This window comes from Micropterus salmoides, unplaced genomic scaffold (assembly GCF_014851395.1).
Source record: "Micropterus salmoides isolate LMB-PRFRI ecotype aquatic unplaced genomic scaffold, ASM1485139v1 Ms_hic_scaffold_6, whole genome shotgun sequence".
NCBI lineage: Eukaryota > Metazoa > Chordata > Actinopteri > Centrarchiformes > Centrarchidae > Micropterus > Micropterus salmoides.
The window spans coordinates 12,720,277-12,739,781 of record NW_024044348.1 but is presented as its reverse complement, the minus strand read 5'-3'; the positions used below and the strand labels follow the sequence as shown (position 1 = coordinate 12,739,781).

Sequence of the window (19,505 nt, the reverse complement as noted above, 5' to 3'; positions counted from 1 at the left end):
GTGCTGTGTAGAAAGTACTGTCAACACCAATCACAGACATATAGAGCATATCAAAATCGTTTTACAAAAATTGAAAAAGCAACCCTTTTTATAGCAGACTTTTTAAACATGTTATATATGTTTAAAAGCAACTCTAATAAAATTAGTAAAAGTCTAAAAGTATCATGGTTATAAAATAAGCCTGTTTGTGCCCTCAAAGGAGAACAAGTTTATTAATGGCTAATTAAATAGATATTTCATAACTACCTGAAATTCTTAAGTTGAAATTGAGCATGGTTGTCTGCTCCTTTGAAATCTTATCCATATGTCAACAAATGGACACACCACCGGTCCAGGGGTTGGTGTACCATTGTACAAAAGTGTGATATTGTAAAAGAATTTGAATGAACATGGGGTGATGGCGCAATGGATAAGACACATGCCTTTGGTGTGGTAGACCCGGCGATCTCTGACATGTTTAGCAATTGTAAGTCGCTTTGGATAAAAGCATCAGCTAAATGAATAAATGTAAATGTAATGTAACATCATCAGGGTTAAATAGCAAAGTCGTAAAATGCTCCTCTGTCGGGATGTCCTGATGAGATACTTGTAGGCTGGTTTTCATGACTGTTCCCTGTCCACACACCTCCAGGTTTTACCTCAGTCTTCTCTGTCATTCAGCCTGCACAATGTTCAGGCCGAAGAGCCAGGCTGCATCAATTCCACCAAAAGTGACCGCAAAAGGGCCGGAAATTCACGGATTGGCTTAAAAATAAATGCGTAATGTGTGCAGAAACAATATTTGTGTATTTAAAAAAGGGGACTTTTCAAGATATGCTGTATGGTGTTGGTGTGTGTTTTGTCAGCTCAGTAATGATGTGTATTTTATATACATTTTGCAGACCTCTCCTCCATCATTGCTTATAATTGTACCTGACACCTGGTACTTATTTTGAAAGTTTTGAACAGTATTTCCTTTTCCTTCTGGTTAGCTTGACGCTGCACGGATGCAACCCATGATCGCAGACTCAACACGCATCCTCACACCACTGACCCGAGCTTAGCTGTGTCCTGCATGTGTGTGCATGTGTGTGCGTGTGTGAGCGGGAGTGTGAGTGATCCCCAGAAACCAGCAGCAGGATGGAGGATCTCAAGGAGAATCTGGGAACTTTGGATTGACGCCCGGGGATAACGCGCGGTCGGCCTGAACCTCATCGGGTTTCTCGTGGATTTCTATATTTGGATGTTGTCTGTTTCCCCCTTTTCTCGTTTTCTTCTTGGCAGTGGGGATTTACACTTGGCTTACAACTCCTATTATTTCTGGCGTGCAAAATGCCATTCGCCAAAAGGATTGTGGAACCGCAGCTTCTGTGCAGGCACCAGATCCCCAACGATGAAGGTCTGCTTTTCGAGGACCTGTGTGCCATCAGTAACGTGGTTCTGTCCCGGACCTTGCGACAGCTGTCCGACCTGGCCCGGCACGCCTGCTCCTTATTTCAGGAGCTGGAAAACGACATCATTAGCACCAACAAGCGGGTCTGGGTCCTCCAGAACAAAATAGGCCACATACAGCAGACTGCCAGTGCCCTAGACCCTAAAAAGGAGGCAGTGCGTAAGTATACCACCACAAGTGTATATACCCCCTCTCAAAATGAAATCCTCTCTTGATTTGCACCTGGGCAATGTGCGATTTTATTCATTCATATCCTACATGTGTGTCTTCATGCTTAGAAGGGCGCCCACCTCTAAATTATTTTTACCCATCTGCTCGCATGCCCGCAGCCGCGCTTTCATCCCCCCATTGAAATGTGCCATACAATTGCATTTGCACATTTGACCATCCAGTAACGTCGAGATGTGTTTTCACAGCGCAGGATGTGTTGACTGCTCATTCATTTGGCGGTCCAGACTCGGATGAGTGTGCCCGTCGACGAGGGGAGAGGGTGGGTGGGGGGTGTCGGTGTGTGTGTGTGCTCACAGACATTCAGAGCGAAGCGGAGCGGAGGGGCGTGTGTTGCCGCTGCATTGGCCCAGCATCGCAGTCTCGTTACTGCGGCGGGTAGCGCACACCTGAAGCATGTTCAGGCGGTGTTTTCGGAGGCACAAAAAGGGCCGCCTCGTTCATTCGTGATGTGTATGTGTGAAGTTCAGGGTCGGGTAGACTATCTTAAAAGGATTTTGAGGTGTGTGTGTGTGTGTGTGTTGGGGTTTTCACTGGCGACTCCCCGTGCGCCAAACCCACCCTTTCCACATGCAGCGGTACCAACACAGCATCAATAATGAATCCAGTTGCAGGGTAAAAATGAACTAATCATGACTGGATATTCAAGTGTAGCTTTAGTTGCTGTGGACGGATCACATAAAAAAAGCCTGATTGGCATCAATGAGAGACCCTGCAAGTCGATGTAACAGCGCGTTCTGCACAGCAGCTACATATTATTTATGTCCTCTGCAGTCCCTTCAGTATAAGACTTGATTTTAGACGATCTGTGCAGTGGTATTAGTCCAGTTTTGTGCAGTGGGATTTATCACTGCTGTAGGTTATCATAATCTGGGACAATCAAAGAGTATTTTGGGGCCTAAAGCTACTATAGGCTCATGAACTCTCTCTTTAGATTAACCCCCCCCCCCACCACAGACACACACACACACATCCCAGCATATGTGTCAGGGAGGATGTCTTTATTGCATAAAACAGTCTTACTGTATTGCCCTGTTAGCTCTTGTTTGCAGTGGATCTGATTGAATGAGGGTCTGATGTCAAAAACTATACAAACTGTATTAGAAGTAAATTGTGTCAGAAAGATTGTTTTCATTTTGTCCAGCAGAAAGGGATGGGCATTTCTATTTCTATGTTGAAGTCATTGTACAGTACAACACTCCACACACAACAGCACACTCACGTCTCACTATTCTAAACTCCTTAAACCTGTCCACAACGCTAAACCCAGAAACCTGTCTGTCTGTTACACCTGTTGTGCTCAGAAAACCCTGAAATATTGATTTGTTGAGTGGATTGTGCTTCTATATACCTACAGCCAGTCAAGGCATACAAGATAAGCGTCATGTTGCATATGCTTTTCCAAATGTTTTGTGACTCTCAAATTTGAGAATGCCATAATGAGCTCTTGCAGTCAATTAAGAGTGGACTCTTTACTCTAGATCATGAGATAAATCTTCTTCTTTCCCAGATAGAAAATTAGAAAAAAATGAATTCTGTTAGATGCTCTCTTCTCTGAAATGCTGTAGTTTTTAAATGTTCAGGCCTCTATATATTATTCCAATCAAACAATCATCCTTTACACTTTTGGGCAAATGTTGACACGCCTGAAAGAAATGTGGTGAAATCTTTTGTTTTCAATCAAAAAGGTGGTCTTATCATGACACTCCACCACTTTAAAGCTTTGTCGACCTGCATTAAAACTCAGGCACTGTCAGAAATGTATCCACGTCTACAAACCTACCAATCAGAATACAGTTTAAAATTATGCAGAATACACAGGCAAGCTAGCTGCTGCTAAAAATTTAACTCCCATGCCGTCTTCTCCAAAGCTGAAAATTGCTTCACAATCTTCTCCTCTTTCTCTTTTGAGTTTTTTTGTATGCATAGCGCCAGTGCTACGTGGGAAAAGCTTGGAAAAGCCATAGACTGTCTAACAGAAGTGGACGTTTTCACTGTGACGTCATCCATTGGTTTGTGGACTGCCCTTTGGAAGCCTTGAGTTTGGCAGCTTGGCCATGTTGAAATTTTGCAACCAGGCACTGGACGTGACCATATTCGGATGAGACAATGACTAGAGCAAGCTTGATTTGTTGGGTGCATCTGTGATTCACGTTAACTGTGATTTTACCCAATTTGCTCATTTTGGCTAGCTAAAATCAGGCTTTAAACAAAAGTACTTAACGGAAAAAAATTAACAGCTAACTCCTAGTTAGTTTGTTTAACGGCGCTGGTTAAATTTACCCAGTGCAGTGAATCTGACTCACTCTAGCCTGATTGACAGGTTGCTGCTATCGACATGTCAATCACAAGGTAGTCCCGCTCAAAAGCATACTCTGCCTTTTTCATCTATTTTCCCCGAAATGGGAATGATTTACTAAATGATCATCATGCTGTATTTAAAAAGACTTGAAAATAATGATTGAGACCATAAGCTCATTAGGAAAGTGTTTACTGAGGTAATAAATCAGGTGAGAAATGGGGTCATTTTACCATTATTTCTAATGGAACCGAACTTCTTTTTGCAACCAGTGGAGTCGCCCCCTGCTGGCCATTAGAAAGAATGCAGGCTTAAGTTACTTCCGCATTGGCTTCACTTGTGAGAGCCAGATGTTGCCGTTTGGGCAAAGCAGATTGACTGTGCAATGACATGTCTCTGCTTGCATCCATTTTTTGTTCTATTTAGATCATAACAATACAATTCACCAAATATCGATAACACAATCTGACTTTCTAAATATTGATCACGTAGTCTGACACCATCCGCCTTTATAGACATGCTACTATTGTTTGGATGTGTTGTGTATTGTTTTATTTAAAGTGAATCTAGGCACTTCACATCTGGGATCTTTATTCATCCTCCATCTCAATTTTGATCATTAGATTAGATATTTCATTCATGCAAAATGATTGAGGAATTTGAGAATAAACTTTTGACGTTTGGCTGTATGGGACTTCCGCTTGGTTGAAGGGAGAGCTTGTGTCCTCTGCAGACCAATGCTCATACTTGGATGTCCACCAAAGTTTTGCTATTTTTATGCAGCTTTAAAAAGGCCTAATATTTTCTCACTTGCTCTCAAATGGCAGCAACAGCCCTTAGGAGCTGAATATCTCTGTATGTACACACAGACTGAGACTGAATGTCAGTGACAACATAGTTTCCTCACTTCATTGTAGACTGTATCAAGATTCAAGCAGTCAATATGGAGCTAACTTGGATTGATCCTGAACATGGCAGTGGGCAGTGTTCAGATGGTGTTGAGGCAGTCTGTGTCTGTCACATTCATGGAAAACAATGTGTCGTGTTAGACATGTACCAAGACTTCTTCAAACAGTCTTTTCTATTAGACATCTGTTAGCACTAGCATTGGTAGCAATACAATAGTAGCTCTCCATTGATACATTGTGTTAAATGTGGAAAAGGTCAACTTTAGTCAACTTTCAGCTTGTTTGATGATTTGTTTTAAAATATTTCTTGTATTTTGCCCTGTGATTCCATTATGTCTGTCTTAACTGAAACAAATGCTGATATACCCGGTTTTCATTTCTCAGAGCTCAGGGCACCATCTTTGGGTGTCCAAGGCCCAAATATATAAATTTATCTTAAAACCTAAAAGACAAGTGAGTATTTATATTGGGGGGCTGAAGTCAGAAAAAATCTGGCATTTTTGCTTTTAAAGCTGAATGCAATGACAATCAATTGCCTATCAAAATAGTTGCAGAATGACTAATAGTTTCAGCTCTAATTTCTTGTAGTACTGTGTATATCACAACTGACTAATGCTGGATAATTGATGCTGTCATGTAGGACTAAAAGTGAATGCTGATATGAATACTGCACAGCAAAAAACAAACAAACAAAAACTGAAGTAAATGTGTTTTGAGGTCTAGAAGCCTATGTTTTCCTATTTAATGTTTCAGAAAAAAGGCAATGCTTATATGTTATGATTCTCCCCACCTCGCACACAGTGAAATCTTGTAAGGATGTTTAAAATTATTATCTGGATCCTTGTGGTGAAATAATTGATAGTTTTTCTAATCAGCCACACCATAATAAGACATGTAAACAGACAGTTATAATACAACAAATACATAAAAATCTATTGTTGAATTAGTAGCCTAACCTAAGGAAAATGGGTTGTGCTGAGTAACCCAGAAGGAATTGGCAACACATTGTGGATTGTTTGCTTTTCATCTTGTAAGCAGTTACATAAATTTATAAAGTAAAAGCATCAGTCCATGTTCTGATTTTAAGAGCACTCTTCAAAAGGTGTCAACATTTTACCCCTTTAATATAAGCCCTGCTTCCTGTCTGTATACTAATCCACAGCGACTACAAAAAGTAGCTTATGGTCAAGCTTGGAGGCATGTTTAGGGGACAGAGGTTGCACTTTTCTACAGTCTGAGAAGAAGACTCGAGTTGTAGGGAAAATTTCACATCTTCAAAGCTTCACCAATCAATATGTTTTACATCAACAAGGAATCAAGTGAAGTGATGTGTAATGTGAGAGGGCGTCGCTTGCAGCTTACATGAACCCACAGGGAATTATCAGCTGGCAGCAGCATCAAAAAGCTCAGATAAACCACTTTGTAGAAAAGTTGTTAGGCACGAAGTAAATGTGTAACTTCTCCTAAAAGTGCCAATAAAACCAACAGCAAATGTGTTTTGTTAAGCCCCTTTTCCACTGCACAGTACCAGCTCGCCTCAACTCGACTCGACTCGCCTTTGTCTGTTTTTGCATTGTGGAAAAGTTGTACCTGTACCTGCTTCCAGATACTTTTTTTCGTATCACCTCCGTCAAGGTTCCAAGCGAGCTGAGGCGATACTAAAATGGGACGTGAAAACACGGCAGACTACTGATTGGTCAGAGAGAATCGTCACTGTTAACTGCATCATCATTGCACGCGCCTGACAGAGGCGAGAAATCTTGTCCTACTTCTTCTTCTTCTCTGGGTTTTATGGCGTTTCGCAACCAACTTGTTCAGGTGCATACCGTACAGTTGTGTGTCGTGTCGCTATGACGAACGGCTACATGCGGACTGGTTCCAGCCAAGTGGGAAGCTTCCGGTCTACAATACCGGGTACAGCACCGGGTGCGTCTCCATGAGACTGTCTGAAAGCGTCAGTTATGATGCATTGAGATGAGAACGTGTTGGGTCCCAATATGCTTCAGCAGCTTCATATTTTTTTCATTGAATGCTAAATTAATACAAGTGCAGAATGAGTAATCAAAATTGTAAAATGGTTTTCCAAATGGCAAACTTAAATACCATCAAGAATACCTACAAAACAATGTTTTTGTCATTGATGAGTGAGATACTGCCATAGTGGTGACATAGTGCAAAGCATATATATATATAAAAACATTTAAATATGGATTATGGGAATAGGAGATTTTGTTATTCTATGTTTCTCTAAAAATACACTAGAAAACACACCATTGATACTTCTCTTGTCTTCATTTGCCTATTTGCCATTGAAGTAATCCAAAAGTAACTAAAAGTAATCAGATCACATTACTTTTATTTTGTAGTACTTGGATTACGTTACTGATTACATTTTTAAACAAGTAATTAGTAATTGTACCAGATTACATTTTTAAAGTAACCCTCCCAACCCTGTTGGTATCATACAAGTAGCGCAGTTAAAGTTTCAAGAAGCCACTAAGGTGTGTCCAAACTGAACATGAAGCATCTTTGTGCTATTAACCCAAAATTTGACCAGTGGTGGTTTGTAATGTGTATTTGTCCCAAACAGCTAATAAACAGATTGTACACATATTAACCAGCCATTTCATAAGGACAAGACTTCTGAGATGCTGCAGTCATTGGACCCACTTGCTGTCGGTCAAGTCCGAAAATCTCCATGAAAATCCAAATGGCGGCTGGCTGGACTGGGTTTTCAACGCCAGTCAAAAAGCAATCTACTGTACATGCACTAAACATAGCATTTTTGCTATTAATAAGACAGTGGATGATGCCAATCTGTCACTCAGATCGAGACTAGGAAATAGAGACGTGTCTTTCTTAGGTCCCACCCATGAGATTTCAGCTCAACATTTTGGATTTGCAAACAAAACTTTTGGATGACATTTTTAATAAAACATTTCTGAGTGTGGATAGTTCTTCTATCAAACCTATTTTTTGATAGCATAATAAAGACACATTACATTTAGCTGACGCCAAAGCAACTTACAATTGCTATGTATGTCATCGCACGCCTCTGGAGCCAAGCAGTTAAATGTTTTGCTCAGGGATACATTGGTGGATGTATTTTGTATTTCATACATAAGGCTACTATTAATTACTTATGTATAAAACTCTGCTAACACGTTAAAGGTGACAGGTTTGGGATTAGGCGCAGAATCAGTAGCAACACACAGCATACACCAACTTTCCTGGCGCTGAACACACACTCACACACGTGGTTGAAGAGGTTTTAATGTGAAAATATTGGTCTGTAGTATTGTACTGCTCTGGCAACACTGGTTTCTTCCTGGCATGCCATTATAGCAAATTTGACTTTGAATTTGAATTTGAGAGAGTATGGCCTGCGGCAGCTGGGGACTGTTTTCGCTAGTCTGCATAGTAACAGGAGAGAGAGGGAGGCCTGCTTTAACCTTTCAGCTGAGTCAGTCTCTCTCTCTCTCTCTCTCTCTCTCTCTCTCTCTCTCTCTCTCTCTCTCTTATCATAGTCACTATTTTTTTGTAGTAGAAATTGCATTAAATATGTAGTACACATCTTAGGGTACTACATACTTTTGAAACAGTTTGTAATAGACAAAATGAAATGAGAGAAGGATAGGCAGACTGAGAGCTAACAGTAGAGTACAGTGTGTGAGCCTCAGTGGTCTGGAAATAAATGTGTTTTTTTCTGTCTCACTCGCAAACACACACAAAAACTCAGAAATGGAGACATATTTACCAACTTTATATTGTGCAACTGGTCAACAAGCTTAATCTTTTCAGTGTGTGTATCTGTGTGTGTATTGTGTGGTTGAGGGATCTGATTTCAATCACACAAGGCAGGTCAAGATGCCCAGGCACATCTTTTCTGTCTCACACATAACCACAGATACACCTCACATCAAGGGCATCAATTCAGATGTTTTCAGAATTCAATATGTGTGATGATTTACGGGCTTGTGTCTCTCACGGCATCTTCAATGTATCTTCCTCCTGTATTTACCTCCATCTTTGCATATCTGTGTCCATTCTCCTCCTCCTCCTCCTCTCCATCCATACCTCTTCCCTCACTGCCCTACTTTCCCCATCATCATCAGCATGGAGAGACTTCTGCCTCTTGACAGCATATTTAATGTTTAATGCACTTTGATTTCCACCCAGACACAAGCCAGAGAGGAGAGGAGAGGAGAGGAGAGGAGAGGAGAGGAGGATGAAAAAGTTTGATAAGAGAGTGGAGATAAGGGAGAGAGAATGAAAAAGATGGACAGCCATTAAGATGGACAGCCATGTTAACACAGGGCGTCTGATTTGAAAGGAGAGAAAAAAATTTAATTCTTGGTTTAAAATATCAAGAAAGATGGCAGTAGAAAATGCTAACAAGAACATTAAAGAGCAACACCCACTTTTAGTTTGAACATTGCCACCTCACCTATTCAAACAACACAGAGTCTATATCTGTAGACAGCAGTTCTGTGAGGCTAGTACCTTTAGCTAACTGCTAAAATCAGCATGCTAACATGTTGCTGTTTAACAGGTCATGTTTACCATATTCAGGGGCATTGCACAAAAATCTGGGCCCTGTACATAAGCATTCTTTTGGGCCCCTCCCCTGCATCCACAACTATTCGTTCTACTATCTTTGGTCGCTACAGGGACCTTTGATTCTTACCAATAGTGGGACTAAAACATTATGTTCACAAAGGATTATCCCCATGAGAGCATTATTATTCTGTACAACTTTCATGGCAATATGATCATTAGATTTTGAGATATTATTTGGCATTTATTATTTTTGCATTTTGTAGTTTGATGTAGTGGTCATGTGATGTACAGAGGTTTCACAATTAGAACCACAAGGACACATATATATTTAAAAGAAACCATTCAGTCATATGGGCAGTCAGCCAGTGTTACCGATATACACTATACGTCTTTGTTAGCGGCTTTAACTGAAATAAACAGCTCATCTTGTTTAATAGTTAATAAATGCATGGGAGGATCTTAAGTGAACATGGCTCATCCTTTGGTGAGAATGATGTCCTCATTTAAAGGAATTAAATTATAACACAGTTGTGTTGATCATTATTTGTGCACAAGGGTAAATGTTGAGACAAAGATCCCAGAATAACATTTCCATGTGAGGATGGTAGGTCAAAAACAGAGGGTGAAGGCAGTAGTGGAAAGGCTGATGGAAAGGGACAACTTAAATCAAATAATTATTATTTTTATATGTTCTATTATAAGAAGAATAGAGTTGAGGCAATCTCCCCTTTTATCTCCATATGTCTCTTTTTGTTGTGTTTATTTTTGTGTCTGAAAGAGTAAGAAAGAAAATAAGAGATACACAAAACAACTCCCACATAACTAAACCAAAGCATATGGTCAGCATATGTCCACTTATGTTACCACAGAAACATGTGGGCATGACATGTGGGGAGGTCACGAGAGAGGGATGTGATGACATTGCATGTGCAGGGATGTAAACTTAAACTGTCACACACTTTATCATTATGAGCACAAGACAACAGAGCACCCAACCGCAGCTCTGCTTGACTCACACAAACACACAGTTTATTTCATTCAGCTCCTCAGAGTCTCTTATGTCATGGAGAGTAAAAATCATCACTGCACATTTTCTGTTCTCATGGCCCAGTTACCTCTAGACTAATTTCGGTTTAAATGATTCCACTGCCTCATATATAGCAACACACACATATCCAACGAAGGTTAAAGTCAAGGGCAACTGGACTTGGTTGAAGATACTGGAAGACGTTTCATCCCTCATCCAATGGACTTCTTCAGTTCTGACTGACTGGTAGGGAAACTCTGCTATTTAACCTCAGTGGGGTCGTTTGCCAGGATCGTTGATACTGCTGGTTTGTTAGTGTTCCTGGTTGCTGTAACGACAGTCGTTACAGTTGTTAGGACTACCGGAGGCCAAGACTGAACGACCATCGTTGGTATCTTCACCTGATGCCAATGGGTTACGTTTGTTGAGTTTCCTGGGAAGTGATGAAAGGACCACATTGTAAGTGGGGGATAAGTGGTGGCGTAGACCCCCTCCTCTGTTCAATGACGGCTTCTCAACCCGGGTGTAGATGGCTTCCTTGACACCTCTTTCAAACCATCCATCTTCTCTGTCTAAAATGTGCACCTGGTGGTCATCAAACGTGTGTCTTCTGTCCTTCAGATGTAAGTAGACTGCAGAGTCTTGACCTGAGGAGTTGGCCATTCTGTGTTGAGCCATGTGTTTGTGTAGTGGTTGTTTAGTCTCCCCAATATACAGGTCTGTGCATTCCTCACTGCATTGGACCGCATACACTAGATTGCTTTTCTTGTGTTTGGGTGTGCGGTCTTTGGGGTGTACCAGTATCTGTCTTAGTGTGTTCTTGGGTTTAAAAAACACAGGGATGTTGTATTTGTTGAAAATCCTCCTGAGTGTCTCTGATACTCCAGACACGTATGGAATCACAATGTTGTTGCGTTTGACCTTCTTTTCTTCATCCCCTGTAGTAGTCCCCGGTGGCACAGCCATGCTTCTGTCTGTAGAATCCTCCGTTGTACTGGAAATACGTGGTGTTTAGACAGAGGTTGAGTAATTTACAGATCTTGTCAGGGCTGAGGCTAGTTCTGTTGTCCAGGGTGTTGTCTTGTGTTAGCCGTTTCATTACAGTTTCTACCGCTTCTATGATGGGGATGCACATGAACGAGTAGTCCTAACGACTGTAACGACTGTTGTTACACCAACCAGGAACACTAACGAACCAGCAGTATCGACGATCCTGGCAAACGACCCCACTGAAGTTAAATAGTTGAGTTACCCTACCAGTCAGTCAGAACTGAAGAAGTCCCTTGGATGAGGGATAAAACGTCTTCCAGTATCTTCAACCAAGTCCAGTTGCCCTTGACTTTAACCTTCGTTGGATAACTATGACCTGGATGACTGAGAATCTTCACAGACATACACACACATAGAAAGTAGACATGCTTTCAGATCAGCCTTCCCAGTACCAGCAGGTAAACACTCACATACCCCCTCACACAAACATAAACACACTTGCCCATGGTGATATATACCCCCCCACCACCACCACCACCACATACACACACACACACACACACACACACACACACACACACACAACCCACTGAATCATATTGAGCCTCTTCTTTCTCATGTTGTCATTTCAAATTCTGCTTTAAGTGCCCCTGTCTTTTGCAGCCTGCAATAAAACATGCATGCAGAACTTCTCGGTCTGTACATCACAGTGCTCGGCCGGCTGGACATGCACTGAGGAGTTGTGTGTACAGACTATAGGACAAGAAACACTTTCTACCGAGTTTTGGATCCCACAGAGAGACTGGACTCCTAATATAAAAAGTCAAAAATGCAAAAAATCACAATTAAATGTTTGTGATTTCTGCACATGAATTTGCTTTAACAAATATAACTACAACACTAACAGAATTATGTTCTTTGGTTTAGAAAAGGTAAAAGGATCAGATCACACAAATAACAAAAAATATAAAATTTACTGTCATGGTTTTGAAAAATCTGCCACTGAGACTATTGCAATGTCCCCAACACAATGGATGTGATTTTTTGCTTTTGCAGTGCTAAACAGACAGAGCGAGCTTCCCCTTTTTTCCAGTGTTTATGCTAAGCTAAGCTAATTGTCTCCTGGATATACAGTAGCTTCATATTTAACAGGCAGATACGAAAGTGGCATCGATCTTCTCATCTAATTCTCTGCAAAAAAAAAAGCATTTCCCAAAATGTCAAAATACTCCTTTAACTTTTGCTTTGGTGATAAATAGTAGATGCATGTTGCAAATTCAAACACTGTGAATGGTTTTGTGAAATAGAGCACTGGATATAGCATGCAGGGGCTTTCAGGGGAACTGCAAATATAATACTTGATTACATGATTAGTACAAGTAATAGCCAAATTGTACTCATAATCTTGAGATAATGATAACAAATGTAATTTGAAATGACAGAACCATGTGCTGGTTATAAACGACCTGTATATACTGTACAGCAGATACACTATAATACACAGTGACACCCTTGGTGCTTTATAAGTTTTTTTCTTGGTAAAACGTGACTCTGCAGCTCAGTGTGTTGCTCCTTTTTGTGTCAGTGTGTATCCAAATACCTCTGTGATGTGTGTGTGTGTGTCTGCATACATTTGTGTGTTAGCCTCCTGTGACATGCTAAACTGAACTGTCCTGAACTGCTGTCATCTATGTCTGGAGACCCCATCAGCATCACCATTCCCCCCAAAACCTTTGACAGATGGCAGGAGACCAGAATAATGCACATACTCAGCAATCTCTCTGGGTCAGTTTGTGTGTGTGTGTGTGTGTTTGTGAATGTGTGTGTCCATCAGTGTCTGCACACTGAGTAGATGATCTAGAGACTCCAGCATGTAGCATAAAGTTTAGTGCAGTAATTCCACAAGCACCAATGAGTAACGTTTTACCTTGTGTAGTACGTAACAATAGACTTCAATAGAAGCATAGAGGCTGTCGGAAGGATATAGATGCTGTTGGTTCTTCAGAAAATGTTACATTGACAGTCACTAATTGTTTGCAGCAAGAGACGGTGCAAAGGAAACAAAGTATTTCGTATGAAAACTATGTAAATAGGTATTTTATTGGCTAAAACCGTTGTTCCATGTTTGCAAATGAGTTAAACCCCTTGTGATGATAACAACTTCTAAGTTGGCAGATTTGAAGCATAGCTTTACGTGAACTGTAAACAAAGTTTACACAAGTCTCAAAATGAAAAGTAGTATTCAGTAGAGCTGAAACAATTAGTTGATTAGTCAAACAACAAGTTTTTTTTTTACCATTTAAACAACATCTTTGGGTTTTGGACTGTTAATTTGGATAATACATTGGCTCTATGAATTCCAGGTGACTGTCACACACGGAGAGATAGTGAAACACTGGACCGAGCATTTGACCGAGCTGTGAGGGGCTGGGAGTCTCAGCAATGGTGGTGTACAAACTATAAAATCATGGACATTGAATATTTTAGATAACTTATAATTCATAGGCACCTGAGCAATGGAGCAAGTGGAGCAAATGCATCCCCATTCATTTACGCATCCCTTACCCCATTCAATTAGGGGGAGCAAAGTCTATTTAAAAACACACAAAATCATACAGTCCTCTGAAATTGGATGATTATATTTCATCATGCTTAAATATAATATATTCTATTAAACTTGTTGTTGTCTTACTATTTTTAGCAAATTACATTTTTGGACCACCCTTTCAGTTGGTTTAGTCGAGCCCATTGCCACAGCATGTTTTGGCTGTCAATCACAGTCCACAAGGTGTCTGACTATTTCCAATGGTGAGAAACATGCAGTGTAGCCTAACTGCGATCATAGTCTGAAACTAGAACAAGATAGGCTAGAGTATGTTGAATGAACCTGCTTGCCCCACTGACCCAATCCAAACTTAAAATTAGTTAACTGTAGGATTGTATTGTTGCTGAAATGACGAATCAATTTGCAAGTAGATAGGATCCAGCTGTGAAGAAGGGATTTTTGCAAAGGAGCCAAACCAAAAAGAGTTTGCACTTTTAAGTGTAACGTGGCTAATAATGTTTTGTATTATCTTGATTTTATTATTTGGGATTATTTATCCAACTGTAAGACTCAGTAGGGCCTATACAAAATTATAAATTGTCATTTTTTAAGGTTTGGAGATTATTCTTAAAAAAAATAAATGACGGCGGGGTTATGATTTGTACGTTGTTTTTTAAATTAAAATGGAAGTCAGTAATGGCTAATCACTTTGATGTGACTATTAAAGACACAAAACATCTGTACAAGCGGTGACAGTTTGTTGCAGGTGTAGCTTAAAACCAAATTCCATACAGCAGAAAGATGATTGAACTGTGAATTTGTATAATTAACTTTAATTGAAATAATCATAATTCATTCTGCATATTTCTTTGAGTTATGTATTAAAAATACATCCTGTGTGAAGTAAGATTTATAACAGTAGTAGATATGATAGACACAATTTTTCTTTCATTCTCTTTCTCTCTATCCCTTACTCAGTGATTTCCTCTTAGCATCACAAGAAAGTCCCACGCAGAGGCTCTCACAGACAGTTGTTTTTGTACTTCGCAGGGGTGCTGTTGGCAAAGGGAAATCATGTAAAAACAGAGATTAAAAAAAGATGCAGAAGAGACTGAAGAAAATAAGAATAAGTGGAAATGGAGTTATTGATGAGTGAGCAAAAAACTGTTCATCTAAACGTAGGACACTAATTTTGCCGATATTCTAATGAGAGTTTTTAAACAAAGTCATTTCTAACTACTCTGTGAACTTAAACCTGATTATCTCTGGTTCTTTATGCCAGATGAATTACATTCAGTTATACTGGAACTTGTACCTACAGGTTTCGGAGATGTGGTTATTTCTCCCTTGGCTCAGCTGGACTGTTAATACTACCCTATAGCTGGAATGACCTGAGCTGTCAGTTGTTGTAGTCTGGTATTAGCAGATGACAAAAATAGGATGGGAAGCCAATTATATCAATATTGTAGTGAACATGTGCTTGAGCAGGTTACAGAATATGGACAGCAGATATTATGAGTATCAACTGGGGATTTAGAAGCAAAGCATGGAAAGTGGAAATTATTTTCAATGGAAGATCTTCTGGATGGACAAGTAAACTATCAGAATAAGATGGAAACAGATGGAGTCAGAATAAGCTTAGGAGAGGTTGTCTACTGCTTGTTTTAAGGACTGAGCTGCTCTTAAGGAGTTCCTTAGAAACAGATTGTCTTCGTAAGAACCTTAGCACAGGGCACAGAAGAGTCCTCCTAATTGGGCTACTAGTAACCCCTGCCTTGAATAACATGCTTACCACACTGTGCAGGCGTGTGTGTGAAAGAGAGAGCACATAGAATGGTACAGTTTTCAACAACATTAAAGTGTGTGAACATACATTTTGATTCAATAACATTTTAAACACACTTCTTCCCAAATTAGAAACAAATCATTAAAGAAATTTTCTATTGGTTGAATTCTGAGGCTGATACAGTGTATTAAGGCGAGGTAAATTAATCCAATTTCACAGCGGGCTGGTGAGAGGTGAGGACAGCCGAGCCAAGGCTGCACTAATTAGCCATATATCTGTCACTATGAATTGTATCAGTGAGCCTAGAAAAGCCAACCACTTTCTTCTGCATCACACACAAACACATGCATATATATGTACATATACACACATGCACACACACACACACACACACACACACACACTTATCCCAAATACAAACTATTTTCCTTTACAAACAAGGACTCCCTTTTTTAGGAACCTCACATACCAGGATGTCCACACCTGAGCCACACAAACGCTGCAGTGAGAAGTGACACTATAAGCAATATAGTGAGAGTATGTATTGTGTGTAGCCTATGCATGCGTGTTGTATGTACTGTGTCCTGCTTGATGAGTGCACTAATGTACCTCTGGATGACAGGCCAGAGATGTGTTAGCTAAACGCTGCAGGCAACCACAGCTGTTATAGAGGAGAGGAGAGGAGAGGAGAGGAGAGGAGAGGAAAAATTATTGACTGGATGAAAATGTTGAGCTTTACAGTAACAAGGTGAAGAGTCTACAGCCAGGCTAGCGGCTTTGTGAGGTTGTACATAGGCACAAGGATGCTTTGAGCTAAATGCTAACTTGCTTACAATGACAACGTTAACATGCTGATGTTTAGCAGGTGTTTACAGTGTTAGCATGCTAACTTTAGCTAAGTAGCACTGAATACAAAGTACAGCTGAGTTTGAACCACATTTAATGACAATTAATCGAATAGTTTCATTTTTGGACCACTCAAAACCCCAATGTCAACCTGGTGGTGGCACTAGAGGTAAAGTTGAGGGCTCAGCAAAATCAGTAGGATTCATCGACTGGGAACCATAAATGTGTGTACAAAATTAGGTGCCAAATTTCATTCAGTAAAAAGTGAAATGCAAGGGGAACACCAAAATCTTTAGGATTCATCCTCTGGACAATGTAAACATCTGTACCAAATATCATGACAATCCATCCAATAGTTGCTAAGGTATTTGAATCTGGACCAAAGTGGTGGACCAACCATCAGTCCAACTGCTGCCGCTGCTAAACAATTGTGGGAATTATATACAAGGTGAGAACAGCAGAAAAGAGTTGTTTATCCAAAATTATACAGTACTAATACTCCAGATACAACATGTGTAAAATAATTATAGTATTCCTGACAGATTCTGCTCCCATTCTATGATCAAGTAATTATCACCACACAGTTGAATAATTACAGTGGCAAGAAATTACAATTAACCGATTATGTGACTTACTGGGGACTTCCCAACACTATTATATGTGTGTGTGTGTGTGTGTGTGTGTGTGTGTGTGTGTGTGTGCGTGTGCGTGTGCGTGTGTATGTGTGTGTGCTTGTGCCTTAACCGGCAGATTACTCCACTGAGGCCAAGTCCCTGCAGATGACATGTGATAGCAGATTAATAGCCTAACATTAAAGTCACAATCCCTATTATTTCCCCTTGTATCAGTGCTTAATCAGTTAAAAACTAACAGCTGAGGACTTTTTCACCAATCTGAGCTCCTCTGTGTCACCTTGTGTTAATCACAGTAAATTGGCATATGATCCATTTTTATGTATGGCTGTTTTCCAGTCATGGGCATTTTGTAACTAAATATGATTTAAAACTGTTTCACAGTTTTATTATGACTCTTGCTCATTAGGAAATAGGGTCAAACACATCAGGCTTTGACATCGGAGATTGCTGTTTGCTTACTATTTCCTGACAACAGCTCATGTTTCTTTTAACCATCTTAACCAAGTTGTTTAGTACCTAAAATTACATAATCAAACACTGACCATAGCAGTATAAAATCAGAAAACATTTTTTTAGTGGTGACAATTTAGGAGGGTACTGTCAAATGGTGTAGTTGGCCAGCAGGGGGCATCAGATCCGAAAATGCTTATCTAATCGTGGAGGGCAGTTACAAAAAGTGTTGCCAGATGAGGCAGTTATCCTCCAGTTGGGATACTTTATATCTGATTGGGTGGGTCCTAATAAATTGAGCAACTTTTTGTGCCATTTGGGGCGGTTTCCCAAATAAAAGTTGTAAGCTATATTCCAAATTAACCGACACCTCCTCACTGCCAACTAGTATAGAGATTGACAGGGCACTGAGCTCAACCACTCGATACACAGTAACAAGCACTGATGACAAAACCAAATGTCATTTGTTATTTACAAATAGGCTGAAAATTTCTTCTTTAAATCATGTTCAGTTTCAAAGTCATAATTTTAAAACATGATTTTTACTGTTTAATGCAATGTTATCCAAAAGACTTGGGTGAGGTTTTCAAAAGTAATCATGGCTTTTGGTTCACCTAAACTACTGTATTAACAATTTTATACAAAATAGACTACTAATAAATCAGACCTGAACACTTTATTTTTCTTCTTGTACATGAATCCACTGAATATGTCAGGGAGGCTTTGAGGGGCCAAATTCCTTCCCAGCGCCAGACAAACACAGTCATGGCCATTATTGATAAGTGTTAGGGCTGGACAATTAATTGAAAAGTAATCGAAACCGAAATTCAGAGCCTCTAACCGACATAATTTTACCTAACCGCCTGCACTTCGATGTACTTTGATGAATGAGGAGAGTAAGCTAGCAAAGCGTGTGCTGCTGTGCTCACGCAGTGTGCGGGTGAAAGTCAGTAGTTCAGAATTGACATTAATAATTGAGTGAAATTTTAGTAGCAGCAGTGGCGATGCACCAAATACAGGGGAACCGTGTCTCCATAATGTGGACACCAACATTACCTTAACAATTAGCTAAAATTTAAATCATCATTTTTTAAAATCTGTTAATTAAAAAAATAAATAAACCCAGCACCAATAATTGAGCATATAGTATAAACCTTCTCAGTGAACTATGAGGGCAAAAAAACAACAACAAAAACAAAATAATCGTTCAATAATCATAATCGAGGTAAAATGTTCAATTAATCGTGATTTTGATTTTCGGTGAAATCGTCCAGCCCCAATAAGTATGTTGTCTAGATGCAGGTATAGTTGCGACAAAGCTGTGCATTTGTGTGTGTGTGTGTGTGTGTGTGTGTGTGTGCGCACGCGTGTGTGTGCAGCGGAGCCATATGGTTTGCAGTGGATCAGAAGCAGTGATCCTGAGAATTATACGGCCCCAGCTGAACCTCTGTGCAGCGCATTTACACCATCTGATGTTTATCGTTGCAGCGTGGTCACAGCCCCGATAGCACTGATCTCACACAATCACATCACTCATTATCACATATGGTAAACGGCTTACTCATGTTAATGTACTAAGCACACTGCTGAGGCTCTAAGAGAAACATAGCAGCATTTCAGTATCAAGAAAACAAAAATGATGTCCAGATGATTGATGTTCTGTTTATTTATTTACCGGTTTCATAGGTAAGTCTCTTTTTCTTTCTGCTGTCTCCTGTTTCACAAGGTGAGAATCGCTCACAGGAGGCCAGATGCTTTGTTCTCTGCACACAGATGTTCAAAAGATTTCATACACTAAC

At 40.1% G+C, this 19,505-nt stretch overlaps 1 protein-coding gene across 3 annotated transcripts in view; it reads left to right on the top strand.

Annotated features, from left to right (window-relative positions):
• The first annotated feature begins 1,001 nt into the window (after positions 1–1,001).
• The window catches only part of nhsb (Nance-Horan syndrome b (congenital cataracts and dental anomalies)), a 59,412-nt gene continuing 40,908 nt past the window's right edge, over positions 1,002–19,505 (top strand). For all 3 annotated transcript variants that reach the window (XM_038702253.1, XM_038702252.1, XM_038702251.1), the window contains exon 1: positions 1,002–1,591. In XM_038702253.1, coding sequence (XP_038558181.1) covers positions 1,312–1,591 — 280 coding nt within the window. In that variant the 5' untranslated portion in view covers positions 1,002–1,311. The remainder of the gene's footprint in view (positions 1,592–19,505) is intronic.